Source organism: Phoxinus phoxinus (genome assembly GCF_949152265.1).
Source record: "Phoxinus phoxinus genome assembly, chromosome: 19".
Lineage (NCBI taxonomy): Eukaryota > Metazoa > Chordata > Actinopteri > Cypriniformes > Leuciscidae > Phoxinus > Phoxinus phoxinus.
In genome coordinates this window covers 125,001-141,343 of record NC_136894.1, presented here as the reverse complement: position 1 = coordinate 141,343, position 16,343 = coordinate 125,001, and the positions used below count along the sequence as shown (strand labels likewise).

The 16,343-nt window shown below is 48.9% G+C and overlaps 1 protein-coding gene across 3 annotated transcripts in view; it reads right to left on the bottom strand.

Moving 5' to 3' along the window:
- fbxl19 (F-box and leucine rich repeat protein 19) overlaps positions 1-14,205 on the bottom strand; it is a 32,808-nt gene extending 18,603 nt beyond the window's left edge. Inside the window, exons 1-9 of one of the 3 annotated variants that reach the window (XM_079590850.1) lie at positions 14,086-14,180; positions 13,784-13,936; positions 13,583-13,667; positions 7,533-7,718; positions 7,175-7,318; positions 4,201-4,287; positions 3,160-3,342; positions 2,382-2,414; positions 541-1,598 (exon numbers count right to left, since the gene is read on the bottom strand). In XM_079590850.1, coding sequence (XP_079446976.1) covers positions 541-1,598; positions 2,382-2,414; positions 3,160-3,342; positions 4,201-4,287; positions 7,175-7,318; positions 7,533-7,703 — 1,676 coding nt within the window. In that variant the 5' untranslated portion in view covers positions 7,704-7,718; positions 13,583-13,667; positions 13,784-13,936; positions 14,086-14,180. Of the gene's footprint in view, positions 1-540; positions 1,599-2,381; positions 2,415-3,159; positions 3,343-4,200; positions 4,288-7,174; positions 7,319-7,532; positions 7,719-13,252; positions 13,937-14,085 lie in introns of those variants that run through there. The other 2 variants (XM_079590849.1, XM_079590848.1) reach the window with 2 other exon arrangements.
- Between the last annotated feature and the right edge of the window lie 2,138 nt (positions 14,206-16,343).

Sequence of the window (16,343 nt, the reverse complement as noted above, 5' to 3'; positions counted from 1 at the left end):
TGCCGGATCTCATCACTCTCCTCAGTCCTGTGGGCCGTCTGACGAGAAGAGCCGCACTAATGACACTCAATTAGACATGAAACCGTTTCATCGGAATCGTTCCTTTACAGAGGCATGTGAAGCCGTCTGGGATTATCTGTTTTTCTGCTGAACTGCCGTTAATAGGTCGTTTTTCAGTTTAGTGTCAACTAATGCTGTTTTTGGACTGAAGAGGAAGGTTGGATTTACAGAATGTTTTCATAGAAAATCAAATTTGATAATTTTTAGAAGTGGCTATAGTGTAGTGTGTACTTTGTACTTTAATCGTATTAAGTGTGATATAGTTTTTAAAGCTCAGATTAAAACTTATCAGTTTAGATTAGCTTTTAATGATTTGATCGTTTGATTTGTTGATTTTATTTTTGATGTCCATGTCTGTGTTTTTGCATAGCTTTGTTTTTTACTGAATTACGTTTGTTGTACGGTGTCTTTGAGTGCCTTGAAAGGCGCCTATAAATAAAAGGTATAATTATTGTGTGTTAGATGTGTTAGATCTCTCACCAGCGGCTCCAGGTGCGGCACACCCGCATGCACACACACAGCTGGCGCTGGCTGAGCTGCTGGAACACGCGGAGCCAGGCGTCTCTGGTCAGCGTGTGCGTGTCTCCGCTGGCGAGCGGCAGGCGGTGTGGTTCGGGGCAGGCGGGCGGCGGGCGCACCAGGTGTCTCTCCATCTGCAGCGGTCTGGGCGAGGGCACGGGCACCGCGCTCCTCTTCAGCGGCCGGCACTGCGAGCGCTGCAGAGAGACGCCGCTAGCGTTAGCTGCGCCGCTGTTCCCGTTAGCTGTCGCAGAGCCGCCCGCCGCGGAGCCGCTCTTACTCTGGGCTTGCCGGCTCCCGCCACGCAGTTTGCTCCCGCGGACAGCTTTGCCGTGCCGGTGATTAGCGACGGTGCTGTTGGAGTTCTCCTTCTCCTGCGTCTCCCTGCTGACCCGCGAGCGCCCGTTACGCTCCTGCCCGTTCGAGCGCTTGGAGGACAGGCCATCCGGGGTGTGTGTGTGTGTGTGTGTGACGGGCTGCGTGGTGGATAGCGGAGAGGGCGGAGCCACAGGTTTGTGACCGCGATCCGCTGAGCCATCCTCGTCCTCGTCCGCGTCGGGGTCCAGAACCGGCTTGCGGACTCTGGGATTAGCGTCTCCTCTGCGGCGCTGCGGCTGCGGCTCGTCGGGCTCCAGGTCCGGCTCCGGCACGCTCTCTCCCTCAGAGTCCTCGCTCGCGCTGAAGCCCAGCTCCGCCAGGCGCCGGTTACGCTCCCGATCCCGCATGCTCCCGTACGCCGGAGAGGACGGTTCCGAGGCGCCGATGGGAGACGGAGAGTCTGAGTCCGACTCCGAGTCCGTCTCAGAGCTGGAGGAGGACGAGGAGCTGGAGTCCCGCACTCGCTCCAGCAGACACATGCGCTTGAAGCGCTCCAGTTTCTCCCGGTGGTGGGAGCGCTGGTCCTGGCTGGCCGTCAGAGACGAGGGCGGAGCCGGAGCCGAGCCGGAGCCGTGACCGACTGACACCGATGCGTTCGGCCCGTTCGCTTCAGAGGAGTCCGAGGAGTTGGGTTTGGCTTTCTGCAGAAGACAGAAACTCAGTGAGGAGCAGTCCTCTTAGGACAGACACTGGCTACGTTTACATGCACGACTTCTGTTTCAGTGCGACTGATGAACCTGGGCGTAGGGTTTACATGAACGCTAAACATGTGATCGGGATGATGTGCGCGTTTATATTTCACAAGCTTCAAATCGGGATAGATTGTTTGACATGCACACACTGCACGAACATACGTTTCCCGCTGTCTGCGCATAATAACTATTCTCCTACATTGGTTCTTTATTTGTTTTAATCAGCAGACTTAATATTTATCCATTTCTGGTCATAATTTGGAGATGAGCGTATGAGCCGTTGTGCCGCTGCTTATATTGATCACACAGTAAAAATGGCCAAACCCAGTCGTGTGTGTGAGAGTCTGAAGCCAGCGCTGGCGGCCGTCGTCCTGCTCCGCTTCACACACGCAGAGGAAGAGGATTACAGAGGCTGACACACTCGTTTACACCACACTTTATTCATCAGGAGGACAGCTCGCTCAGCGTCATTACGCTATTTCAACATCATTGCATGCGCAGTCATTTCAGTTTCGGTTTTCAATCCGATCAAGTGTTTAGATGTTCTCTCGATCGGATTAGAAAATAAAAAAACCTTTCAATCCGATCGACATCTCACTGGGGCCGAGCTCAGTCGATCGAGGCAGGCTTTTCAGTGCGATTGAGCCGTACATCCCATTACTAACGGATTATTTGGTTGCATGTAAAGGTAGCCTTAGACAACTATTCTTTTCAACAATGAGACAGTCGTACCTTTTTCAGATGTTTCTCACGGGCACCTTTGATCTGTCGGGGAAAAACAGAGAGTGCTCATAAAAACAGGACCATGCTCCCGATAACTCGACATCAGCAGCTCGACTCTGGTGAACCATTCTCTCAAACCTTTGCCCAGTTTCACATTTTAAATGTAGCCTTTTCTAAGGAACTACACACCTTTATGGTGACTATATTTAATCTATGGATGCACGATATATTGTCAATCATATACTGTATATTATCATTCTTAATGTTATCGTTATCAGCCTGATAAGAACATTTCCGATATATTAAAGCCGATAATGGATTATTTCCTTCAGCTGAGACGCTTCAGATGCTCTGCTCAACATGATGGGTTATTGCTTAAAATATGATTGGAATCTCTTCAAAAAAGGAAAATACAGTTCAGTGCAACATGCTGTCATAAAGGCTACATACAATTATAATGAGAACATTGTAATTGTGTGCATGGGACATGGCTTTTAATTGTGAGTGTTTGGTTTTTGTAATCAGGCTCTTAAAAATTATAAAAATTGGATTTAGATTTATCGGCCAATTTATCGGTTATCGATATATAAATAAATATTAGTATTGGCCAAAATGTTAATATCGGTGCATCCCTAATTTAATCACTAGATATAAAATAAGCTTCTCTCTCCATGTTTTCTATTACGTCAGCTGTTGTTTCTTGTAGAAGCATACGAGTGCGAGTGTAATCTAAAGCCAGACTGAAGGGGTTCATCGCATCGCTCCATGGATCTGCAGCTGAGCTTGCCTTCTTCTTGGAGCCTCCGTCCTGAGGCACGTCCTTCTCCTTCTTGCGCTTCGGGCCGTCCTGTCGTGTCGAGTCTTCCAGAGACAAGCTCTTCTTCTTACTGGGAGGAGGATCATCCGTGAGCTTCCAGCGACTCACTTCCCCGTTGTCCATGCGCCGCTTTCCTAACCCGTCTCCTTGATCCTGCAGACCACACAGAAACCTTGTATTATTATAACGGTTATAACATCATTATATAAACAAGCTGAGGTTACCAATCAAATGTTATCATGTGTTTGTTGGAGGCATGAAATCTAAATGCTCATTATTTAGGAACCTTCTTTGCATTACTGAAGTATCGTGCAAAACCAGGCCTGACTGAACACGTTAAATGTTACGTTTCCTTTCCAGCTTGCTCCCTTCACAACAGATTTTTGCAATTTTGAACAATAAAAAACTTAATGAAATACAAAAAAAGTTGGATTATTTAAACATTATCTTGGTGACAGCTGAACTTAAGAACTTACAAGAACGTAGAATAGTCAAATTTATTTGTATAGCGCTTTTCACAACATTGTTTCAAAGCAGCTTTACAGAAAATCATGTTAACGTTTATAATATTTGAATATCTTCATGCCTTATAGCTGCATCTATCAGATTAGAGCTGGGTGATAATATAGCTACATTTTAAGAAAATATAAACAATTCAAGCAGTTGAGTTTGCTATACTATATAATCGCTGTACGTGAATACTGTACACTTATACTGTATATCCAACTAGATATAAAGAGCTAGGCAATAACGGTTACATCCTTCAGCAAAATAATAAATCAGCTTATGGAGATTTGCTATATAGTATATATTGCTTTAGGCGAGTTAGGTGAGCCCTTTATATGACTTTATGAGTCTTTATAGCCCATCTCAATCGGTTTGCAAATGACGGATTTATTGGACCAAAATCTATTACATATTCTATTACATATTTTCCATTTTAGCAGAACCCAAACCGTTAAAGAAGGCCCTGAAACAGAGACGCCTCATCATGCTTTACCTCAGTCTTACCTTACTGGTCTTTCCTTCCTTGTGGCACTTTGGACATTCCCAACAGTTTGGGATCTCATCGTTAATGATGCCTTCGGACTTCCCCATCTGCGGGAGAGAGTGGATCATGTTAGGGTCAGTATTACGAGCGCTGGTAACGAACGAGCGCTGGTAACGAACGAGCGCTGGTAACGAACGAGCGCTGGTAACGAACGAGCGCTGGTAACGAACGAGCGCTGGTAACGAACGAGCGCTGGTAACGAACGAGCGCTGGTAACGAACGAGCGCCGGTAACGAACGAGCGCCGGTAACGAACGAGCGCTGGTAACGAACGAGCGCTGGTAACGAACAAGCGCTGGTAACGAACGAGCGCTGGTAACGAACGAGACAGCCGCGCCGGTGGATGATGTCGTGCGCGCCGGTGGATGATGTCGAGCGCGCCGGTGGATGATGTCGTGCGCGCCGGTGGATGATGTCGTGTGCGTCGGTGGGATGATGTCGTGCGCGCCGGTGGATGATGTCGTGTGCGTCGGTGGATGATGTCGAGCGCGCCGGTGGATGATGTCGTGCGCGCCGGTGGATGATGTCGAGCGCGCCGGTGGATGATGTCGAGCGCGCCGGTGGATGATGTCGTGTGCGTCGGTGGATCATGTCGAGCGCGCCGGTGGATGATGTCGTGTGCGTCGGTGGATGATGTCGAGCGCGCCGGTGGATGATGTCGAGCGCGTCGGTGGATGATGTCGTGTGCGTCGGTGGATGATGTCGAGCGCGCCGGTGGATGATGTCGTGCGCGCCGGTGGATGATGTCGAGCGCGCCGGTGGATGATGTCGTGCGCGCCGGTGGATGATGTCGAGCGCGCCGGTGGATGATGTCGTGTGCGTCGGTGGATGATGTCGTGTGCGTCGGTGGATGATGTCGAGCGCGTCGGTGGATGATGTCGAGCGCGTCGGTGGATGATGTCGAGCGCGTCGGTGGATGATGTCGTGTGCGTCGGTGGATGATGTCGAGCGCGTCGGTGGATGATGTCGAGCGCGTCGGTGGATGATGTCGTGTGCGTCGGTGGATGATGTCGAGCGCGTCGGTGGATGATGTCGAGCGCGTCGGTGGATGATGTCGAGCGCGTCGGTGGATGATGTCGTGTGCGTCGGTGGATGATGTCGTGTGCGTCGGTGGATGATGTCGTGTGCGTCGGTGGATGATGTCGAGCGCGTCGGTGGATGATGTCGAGCGCGCCGGTGGGTGATGTCGTGTGCGCCGGTGGATGATGTCGTGTGCGTCGGTGGATGATGTCGAGCGCGTCGGTGGATGATGTCGAGCGCGCCGGTGCATGATGTCGTGTGCGTCGGTGGATGATGTCGTGTGCGCCGGTAGATGATGTCGTGTGCGTCGGTGGATGATGTCGAGCGCGCCGGTGGATGATGTCGTGTGCGTCGGTGGATGATGTCGTGTGTGCCGGTGTGGAGCAATTCAATTCAATTAAATTTTTATTCATATAGCGCCATTACAACAACCAGAAAGGTGCACAAGGCGCTTTCCATAAAACACATAAAAAAAAAGACAGCAGTATATAAAAATTACAAGTTAAAACCAATTTAAACAGTAAAAACAAAATAGATAGCACACAGACTAAAAAACAAAACAAGTGATTACGTGTTGAAAGCCTTCTTGAAAAGAAACGTCTTCAACTGCGATTTAAAAACACTAAGCACAGTTATGTTACGAAGGGGAGTAGGTAAGGCATTCCACAAAGTAGGTCCCTGAATGGCAAAAGATCGGCCTGCAAACTTTTTACATTTAAACTTGGGGATAATCACAGAGGTGTACTGAGAGGAGCGGAGGGTTCTGGCAGGTTGGTATACAGTGACCAGCTCGGAGAAGTATGCCGGGGCCAGACCATTGATGGCCTTAAAAACAAACATCAGAACCTTATAGGGGTGTGCCAAAAAAATCGATTCACAGAAGAATCTAGATTCTCATTTGCAACGATTCAGAATCGATCTGAAATGACCAAGAATCGATTAAATAAATAAATAAATCAGCTGGCTGTTCGCCTCCATTTTTGTAACTAGCCTATACGGGACGTGAGCGGCAAATCACTAAAACAAAAAGGAAGCAAATGGATGAGAGGGAGATCTTTCGTTCCTACCATTTGCATGTGTTTTAAGTCCTGTCAGTTTAACAGGGCGCGCTTGACAGGGCATAAGAACGAGCAGAGAGAGAGAGCCGGCCGCGCGCGCGCACTCACCCGAGCGCTGTCTGCTCTCTCTCTCTCCGGCCGCGCATATTAATCAAAATCAATTAATACGATGGTGTCGGGAAAAAAACTCTCCAGTGATGAAATGGTTTCTGTGTTGACAAATCTTGTGCGATATCCTAAACTGCCGAATGCATTGCTTGTTTTTTCGGTTTACATTTCATTGTGAATGCTGCTACGTCAGAGCGGCCAAAGCGTCAACAAGATTCCCCGTACTTTTTGACAAGCGTCCTTGACAGGGCGGCCATAGCTTTTTTGCAGCTCAAGTCGGCGGCGGTGTGAACGTACAGTCAGCCGCCAGCTGCAGACCAACGCACACTGCAGTGCTTCACGAAACTCCCCGCCAACACTCCGAGAGGGCAAAAAAAAAAAAAAAACTCGGTCTATCGCTGCTTCATCGCCAGCTTAGGGGTAGGACTATTATTCATTTTGAAAGAAGCACTTTATTTTCATAACTTGTTATTCTTTAAGTTACTGTGTCTGACTGAGAAATATAGATGTTTTTTTGTCTTCACCGGTTGTGTTCTACATGATAATCGAATCGAATCGTTTTGAATCGAAAATCTTTTTGAATCGAAAATCGATTTTGAATCGAATCGTGGCCTCAAGAATCGGAATCGAATTGAATCGTGAGATGGTAAAAGATTCCCACCCCTAGAACCTTATACTCCACCCTAAACCGTAGCGGGGGCCAGTGGAGTGAGCGGAGGATGGGGTTATGAGAGTGTTTATGAGCAGACCTTCAGGCAGCTGGGGTGGATGATCTCGTTGCAGATCGTGCACTCCATCAGAGACAGGCTGAACTTCTCCTCCTCCGACTCCACCGTATCCTCCTTCCCCGCTTCCCCACACGCGAAACACACGGCAGTGTGCGGCAACACCGGCTGCAGGAGAGACCCATGGGGGAAACGCACACACAAGTGGTCAATGCTAAATAAATGTAAACACATTATTAACTGCGTGTTTACAATTGCTTAGAAGCTGAAGCTTTACATTTAGCCGTTATATTTCCAACACACACTTAAAGGTGCAATATGTAAGATTTTTCTAATAAAATATAAAAAAAACACTTTCACAGTGTGATATTTCATGACTCACCGCGGTGCACTGCCGGAGCAGACACGACTGCTTCATGCGACCCGGTCCACCGAACTTCTTCATGTCCTTGCAGAAGTGGCACTCGCCGCACTCGGTCCTCATACACGCCTGACAGCGCCGGCACCGTGTGCGCCGCCGCCGCGCGCCTCCCAGCGCCTTACTGCCAGACATCGCCTCGGCATTCACCTGCACACACACACACACACACACACACACACAGGTCAGGACATCACAACACACACACACACACACACACACACACAGGTCAGGACATCACAACACACACACAGGTCAGGACATCACAACACACACACACACACACACAGGTCAGGACATCACAACACACACACACACACACACACGTCAGGACATCACAACACACACACACACACACACACACACAGGTCAGGACATCACAACACACACACACACACACACACACAGGTCAGGACATCACAACACACACACACACACACACACACACACACACACACAGGTCAGGACATCACAACACACACACAGGTCAGGACATCACAACACACACACACACACACACAGGTCAGGACATCACAACACACACACACACACACACACACGTCAGGACATCACAACACACACACACACACACACAGGTCAGGACATCACAACACACACACACACACACACACACAGGTCAGGACATCACAACACACACACACACACACACACACACACACACACACACAGGTCAGGACATCACAACACACACACACACAGGTCAGGACATCACAGAACACACACACACACAGGTCAGGACATCACAACACACACACACACACACACACAGGTCAGGACATCACAACACACACACACACACACACACAGGTCAGGACATCACAACACACACACACACACAGGTCAGGACATCACAACACACACACACACAGGTCAGGACATCACAACACACACACACACACACACACACACAGGTCAGGACATCACAACACACACACACACACACACACACAGGTCAGGACATCACAACACACACACAGGTCAGGACATCACAACACACACACACACACACACACACAGGTCAGGACATCACAACACACACACACACACACACACACAGGTCAGGACATCACAACACACACACACACACACACACACACACACACACAGGTCAGGACATCACAACACACACACACACACACACACACACACACACACAGGTCAGGACATCACAACACACACACACACAGGTCAGGACATCACAGAACACACACACACACAGGTCAGGACATCACAACACACACACACACACACACACACACACACACACACAGGTCAGGACATCACAACACACACACACACACACACACACAGGTCAGGACATCACAACACACACACACACAGGTCAGGACATCACAACACACACACACAGACACACACACACAGGTCAGGACATCACAACACACACACACACAGGTCAGGACATCACAACACATACACACACACACACACACAGGTCAGGACATCACAACACACACACAGACACACACACACAGGTCAGGACATCACAACACACACACACACAGGTCAGGACATCACAACACATACACACACACACACACACACACACACACAGGTCAGGACATCACAACACACACACATACACACACACAGGTCAGGACATCACAACACACACACACACACAGGTCAGGACATCACAACACACACACACACACACACACACACACACAGGTCAGGACATCACAACACACTGTTTTACAGCAGCTTTACAGATATTCAAACTGTAGATGTTTAAAGGGTTAATCACCCAAAAATGAAAACTATCCCATGATTTACTCGCGCTGAAGCCGTCCGGCGTGTGAACGACTCTCTCCTGTGAGACGACAGGATCTGAGTTATGGAGGATATCTGCTCTCCAGCCTGACCCCGGAGCCACCGTCCAGCACAACTGCTCCTCACAGGGGTAATGGCCGTACGCAAGTCTAGTTCCAGACCCATGACCCCACACATGACCTCTGACCCCACACATGACCTCTGACCCCACACATGACCTCTGACGTAGGAGTAGCGTAAGCTCAGGTGAGAGTCGCCGCCGCTTGCGGTTCAAACTTCAAACTCAAGCTCCTTCCACATTCCTCTATAAAAAATTATTGTTTTATACTTCTGATTCTGGACCGGTGCTTTGCTCGATCCTCTGCTCCTCTGTCAATACGTCATGCGTGGGGTCAGAGGTCATGCGTGGGGTCAGAGGTCATGCGTGGGGTCAGAGGTCATGCGTGGGGTCAGAGGTCATGTGTGGGGTCAGAGGTCATGCGTGGGGTCAGAGGTCACTCTTCTGCTGGAACTAGACTTGCGTACGGCTGTTTCCAGACGTCAGTGATTATAGTTATAAATATGGATATTGTTCCTCGGAAGGCTTCATTACCCCTGTGAGGAGCAGTTGTGCTGGACGGTGGCTCCGGGGTCAGAGGTCATACGTGGGGTCAGAGGTCATGTGTGGGGTCTGGAACTAGACTTGCGTACGGCCATTACCATTACCCCTGTGAGGAGCAGTTGTGCTGGACGGTGGCTCCGGGGTCAGGCTGGAGAGCAGATATCCTCCATAACTCAGATCCTGTCGTCTCACAGGAGAGAGTCGTTCACACGCCGGACGGCTTCAGCGCGAGTAAATCATGGGATAGTTTTCATTTTTGGGTGAATTAACCCTTTAAACAGACATTAGTCGGGTCAGCCTCGGCGATGGGCTTCAGGCGGTGACGGACAGATGACACTCGTTTCCCACGGTTACGGTTAACACATGGCTTTTGGTCAATCACAACGCACTGGTTGAGCTGTGGCCAATCAGAGCACTGGGCTTTTCTGAAGGACAGACTGGACAATAATGTACAGCATGTTACATTAAAGCATGTTAACCTATTACCCCCAATAAACTAAATAAACTTTTAAAATAGCATCACACGAGCCCTTCATGGCCCAGCCGGTGTTCCGGAAGAGTTACACTGACGGCTGATTACTTCTGCGCCGCAGCCTCTGCGCTGTAGACTACGCGCTGGTTTTCATTTATACTTCTGCGTCGTTGTCCGCGTTGACGCGCACTTACACATGCAGAGGGAGCGTGTGACCCCCGAGGGAGGGGCTCTAGCAGACCAATCACAGCGCTTGCGTCCGCGTAGAATTGACACGTTGTTACATTTTTGGAGAGGTGCACGTCAGGGAACGCCGGAGGGTACGCGCGCTACACACAGCCTACGGCGCAGCTACGGCTTAACCCTAACTTATCTATATCATTACATATCATGTGTGCGGGGCGACAGTGGCTCAGTGGTTCATGTAGATTGTCTACAAACCGGAAGGTTGGTGGTTCAATCCCCGGCTCCACCTGACCAAGTGTCGAGGTGTCCTTGAGCAAGACACCTAACCCCAGCTGACCCCGACGAGCTGGATCGCCTTGCATGGCTGACACTGCCGTCGGTGTATGAATGAGTGAGTGAATGGGTGAATGTGAGGCAATATTGTAAAGCGCTTTGGTGGCCATTGGGTCTGTGAAAGCGCTATATAAATGCAGTCCATTTACCATTTACCATATATCTATATCATTGCATATCTATATCATTGCAGATCTATATCATTACAGATCTATATCATTACAGATCTATATCATTACATATCTATCCTGAGGATTCCTGACTAACAGACCATAACCATAAACATCTAGTCCGCTGGATTGGGATCCACCGATACCCAACTCCACAAGCAGGTTTATACAGTATCTGTGTGTGTGTGTGTGTGTGTGTGTGAGTGAGAGAGAGAATGTGTGAGAGAAGTGTGTGTGTGTGTGTGAGTGAGAGAGAAGTGCGTGTGTGTGAGTGGTGTGTGTGTGTGTGTGAGAGAAGTGCGTGTCTGTGTGTGTGAGAGAGAGTGTGTGAGTGCCTGTGAGTGAGAAGTGCGAGTGTGTGTGTGTGTGTGTGAGTGAGAGAGAAGTGCGTGTGTGTGAGTGAGAGAGAGAGAGTGTGTGAGTGTCTGTGAGTGAGAAGTGCAAGTGTGTGTGTGTGTGTGAGTGTGTGTGTGTGTGTGAGTGTGTGTGTGAGAGAGAGAGTGTGTGAGTGTCTGTGAGTGAGAAGTGCAAGTGTGTGTGTGTGTGTGAGTGTGTGTGTGTGTGTGAGTGTGTGTGTGAGAGAGAGAGTGTGTGAGTGTGTGTGAGTGTGAGAGAAGTGCATGTCTGTGTGTGTGAGAGAGAGTGTGTGAGTGTCTGTGAGTGAGAAGTGCGAGTGTGTGAGTGAGAAGTGCGAGTGTGTGTGTGTGTGAGTGAGAGAGAGAGAGTGTGTGAGTGTCTGTGAGTGAGAAGTGCGAGTGTGCGTGTGTGTGTGAGTGAGAGAGAGAGAAGTGCGTGTCTGTGAGTGAGAGAGAGAGTGTGTGAGAGAAGTGTGTGTGTGTGTGTGTGTGTGTGTGAGTGAGTGAGTGAGAGTGTGTTAGAGAACTGCATGTCTGTGTGTGTGTGTGTGTGAGAGAGAGAGAGTGTGTGAGTGTCTGTGAGTGAGAAGTGCGAGTGTGTGTGTGTGTGAGTGAGTGAGAGTGTGTGAGAGAACTGCGTGTCTGTGTGTGAGAGAGTGTGTGAGTGTCTGTGAGTGAGAAGTGCGAGTGTGTGTGTGTGTGTGTGTGAGTGAGTGAGAGAGAGTGTGTGAGTGTCTGTGAGTGAGAAGTGCGAGTGTGTGTGTGTGTGTGTGTGTGTGTGTGTGTGTGTGTGTGTGTGTGTGTGTGTGTGTGTGTGTGAGAACTGCGTGCCTGTGTGTGTGTGTGTGTGTGTGTGTGTGAGTGAGTGAGTGAGAGAGAGAGAGAGTGTGTGAGTGTCTGTGAGTGAGAAGTGCGAGTGTGTGTGTGTGTGTGAGTGTGAGTGTGAGTGTGTGTGTGTGTGTGTGTGTGTCAGCTGAAGGGAGGAAATTGTTGTTGTTTTTTGCAGAGAAATTGTGGATTGTGAAATCAGTGTTTATGGTTTTACTATGTAACATTTTGGTGTTGTGACAAACCTATTTCCATTATTATTATTATTAAGTACTGTGGGCTTGTGCGATATTGAGAACAACATTTTAGAAGGTAAAGCAAAAGTAATCCGTAATTTACTTTTTTTCATGATAGTGAAAGTATTCTGAAAACATTTGATTTCAGGAACATCTAAACTCTGTAAGTTACTGTACGAGAGACTGTCAGACACAATCACACAGTTTTTATAAATATTTATCCACTAAATGCCACGACAGAACCAAATATTGCAGAGATGTGTGATAATAATCATCATTTGTATGTCCTCATTAAATACAACAACATTTGTTCATCTTGAGTGACTTACTGTAGTACATTATACTTTCTGTCAGTGATAAACAACATGTTCTGCCCCCCAGACCACTTCAGAAGACATGAGCGCTGTCAGATTTCACAGTATTTTGAAATTTAGGTAATTTTTTATGGCAACAACCAGTAACTATATGTGGGACGTCCATGGTTATCATGGTGTTCCTTCAGTTTCACTATTCTCCGTCCTGTCAGGTGAACTGTGGCCTAAACCCAGGCTGGAGACACAGAAGCTTTACTGTGGCGAATGACAGTGTCATCATCAGTCAGTGAATGGACCGTAACACGACAGCTAACGTGAGCGGCTAACCAGCTGGTTAGTTAGTTAGTTATTTGTCCTCAGCCACACATATACTCACAGAAGCCATCCCAGCAGCTGAGCAGCGCTTTCACTGATCCACGGAACCAGAAACACTCCAGACGAGCGAGCAGAAACACTCCAGACGGCTATAGCGAGCCGCTAGCATGGGTTAGTTAGCCGTCCATTCAGCGCGTTCGCGGAGTTCGGCAGGACTGAGACGGGCTTTACTAACCACTGTGATCTGCGAGGGATTCGCCCACGACGGTCTTGTTTTAATGGCACACACTCTCACAGACACACACACACACACACACACACACTCTCACAGACACACAACAATACACGACTAGCCACCGAGCACGAGCTCGTCCCAGCAGAACTCACTCACCTGCTCGTGTGGACGCGCATTCTCCCAGATCGAGCATTAGAGAGATGTTTTCTGGGATGTTTTCTGGGATTTTCTGAGATGTTTTCTGGCGATAGATGGACAGACACAATGAAAGAGAGAGAGAGAGAGATCGCTTCCTTGTTCTCAGTCTCTCTCAGCTTTACATGAGTGACTGCTTTAAACACCAATCACATCCATTACCAGCTATTATCAACGACAGCGGTGATTTCTGCTCTCTCAAATATTAAAATCATACGAGCTCTTCAGATCATTGATATAATCCATAAATATCATCCTCTGTGATTCCGATGGCTGATATTCCAGGCGCGTATTATTCCCGAACGATCTGCGGAACTGAAAGAGAAAACACATAAACGGATAAACGTGCCTTTTGTTCGCTCTTCCCTATTGTGTTGCTCTGCTGCATTTATCTGTGAATATATGTGTGTATATTTATATTGTAACGCATCAGATGCGCCAGTGGAGTCCAGATCCGCTCTTACATGATCCTGACGCCATTCCTGCTCCCGAAAATCAAATAAATAAATAAATATGGTAAATAAAAAATATGGAGAGTAAAAAAAAAATTCAAAAGCTCCTCCCAGGTCAATTCGTCACAACCCAGCGGCATCATGGGAAATGTGGTCCATTAGAGCCCTACCCCGAACTCCCGTTACGATTCACTGCGGCAGGGTAATATCGCGACACTCGACATGATATCTGTGAGAAAATATTAAACACTAATAATGTGAAATTAACAACATCTTAAACCAGACTAAGATGCCCATCTACTAACCCTAACCCTAAACCGACCCTTAATTTAATTATTATCTGATCCCTTAAACCAGGGCTGAATCCGAAATCGCCCCCTATACCCTGATATAGCGCACTACTGAGGGAACAGCATCTGTGTGTGAGTGTACAGTCGCCCCCTATACCCTGATATAGCGCACTACTGAGGGAACAGCATCTGTGTGTGAGTGTACAGTCGTCCCCTATACCCTGATATAGCGCACTACTGAGGGAACAGCATCTGTGTGTGAGTGTACAGTCGTCCCCTATACCCTGATATAGCGCACTACTGAGGGAACAGCATCTGTGTGTGAGTGTACAGTCGCCCCCTATACCCTGATATAGCGCACTACTGAGGGAACAGCATCTGTGTGTGAGTGTACAGTCGTCCCCTATACCCTGATATAGCGCACTACTGAGGGAACAGCATCTGTGTGTGAGTGTACAGTCGTCCCCTATACCCTGATATAGCGCACTACTGAGGGAACAGCATCTGTGTGTGAGTGTACAGTCGTCCCCTATACCCTGATATAGCGCACTACTGAGGGAACAGCATCTGTGTGTGAGTGTACAGACGCCCCCTATACCTTGATATAGCGCACTACTGAGGGAACAGCATCTGTGTGCGAGTGTACCCCCTATACCCTCATATAGCGCACTACTGAGGGAACAGCATCTGTGTGCGAGTGTACAGTCGCCCCCTATACCCTGATATAGCGCACTACTGAGGGAACAGCATCTGTGTGCGAGTGTACAGGCGCCCCCTATACCCTCATATAGCGCACTACTGAGGGAACAGCATCTGTGTGCGAGTGTACAGTCGCCCCCTATACCCTGATATAGCGCACTACTGAGGGAACTGCATCTGTGTGTGAGTGTACAGTCGTCCCCTATACCCTGATATAGCGCACTACTGAGGGAACAGCATCTGTGTGTGAGTGTACAGACGCCCCCTATACCTTGATATAGCGCACTACTGAGGGAACAGCATCTGTGTGCGAGTGTACCCCCTATACCCTCATATAGCGCACTACTGAGGGAACAGCATCTGTGTGCGAGTGTACAGTCGCCCCCTATACCCTGATATAGCGCACTACTGAGGGAACAGCATCTGTGTGCGAGTGTACAGGCGCCCCCTATACCCTCATATAGCGCACTACTGAGGGAACAGCATCTGTGTGCGAGTGTACAGTCGCCCCCTATACCCTGATATAGCGCACTACTGAGGGAACAGCATCTGTGTGCGAGTGTACAGTCGCCCCCTATACCCTGATATAGCGCACTACTGAGGGAACAGCATCTGTGTGCGAGTGTACAGTCGCCCCCTATACCCTGATATAGCGCACTACTGAGGGAACTGCATCTGTGTGCGAGTGTACAGTCGCCCCCTATACCCTGATATAGCGCACTACTGAGGGAACAGCATCTGTGTGCGAGTGTACAGTCGCCCCCTATACCCTCATATAGCGCACTACTGAGGGAACAGCATCTGTGTGCGAGTGTACAGTCGCCCCCTATACCCTGATATAGCGCACTACTGAGGGAACAGCATCTGTGTGCGAGTGTACAGTCGCCCCCTATACCCTGATATAGCGCACTACTGAGGGAACTGCATCTGTGTGCGAGTGTACAGTCGCCCCCTATACCCTGATATAGCGCACTACTGAGGGAACAGCATCTGTGTGCGAGTGTACAGGCGCCCCCTATACCCTGATATAGCGCACTACTGAGGGAACTGCATCTGTGTGCGAGTGTACAGTCGCCCCCTATACCCTGATATAGCGCACTACTGAGGGAACAGCATCTGTGTGCGAGTGTACAGTCGCCCCCTATACCCTGATATAGCGCACTACTGAGGGAACAGCATCTGTGTGCGAGTTTACAGTCGCCCCCTATACCCTGATATAGCGCACTACTGAGGGAACAGCATCTGTGTGCGAGTGTACAGTCGCCCCCTATACCCTGATAT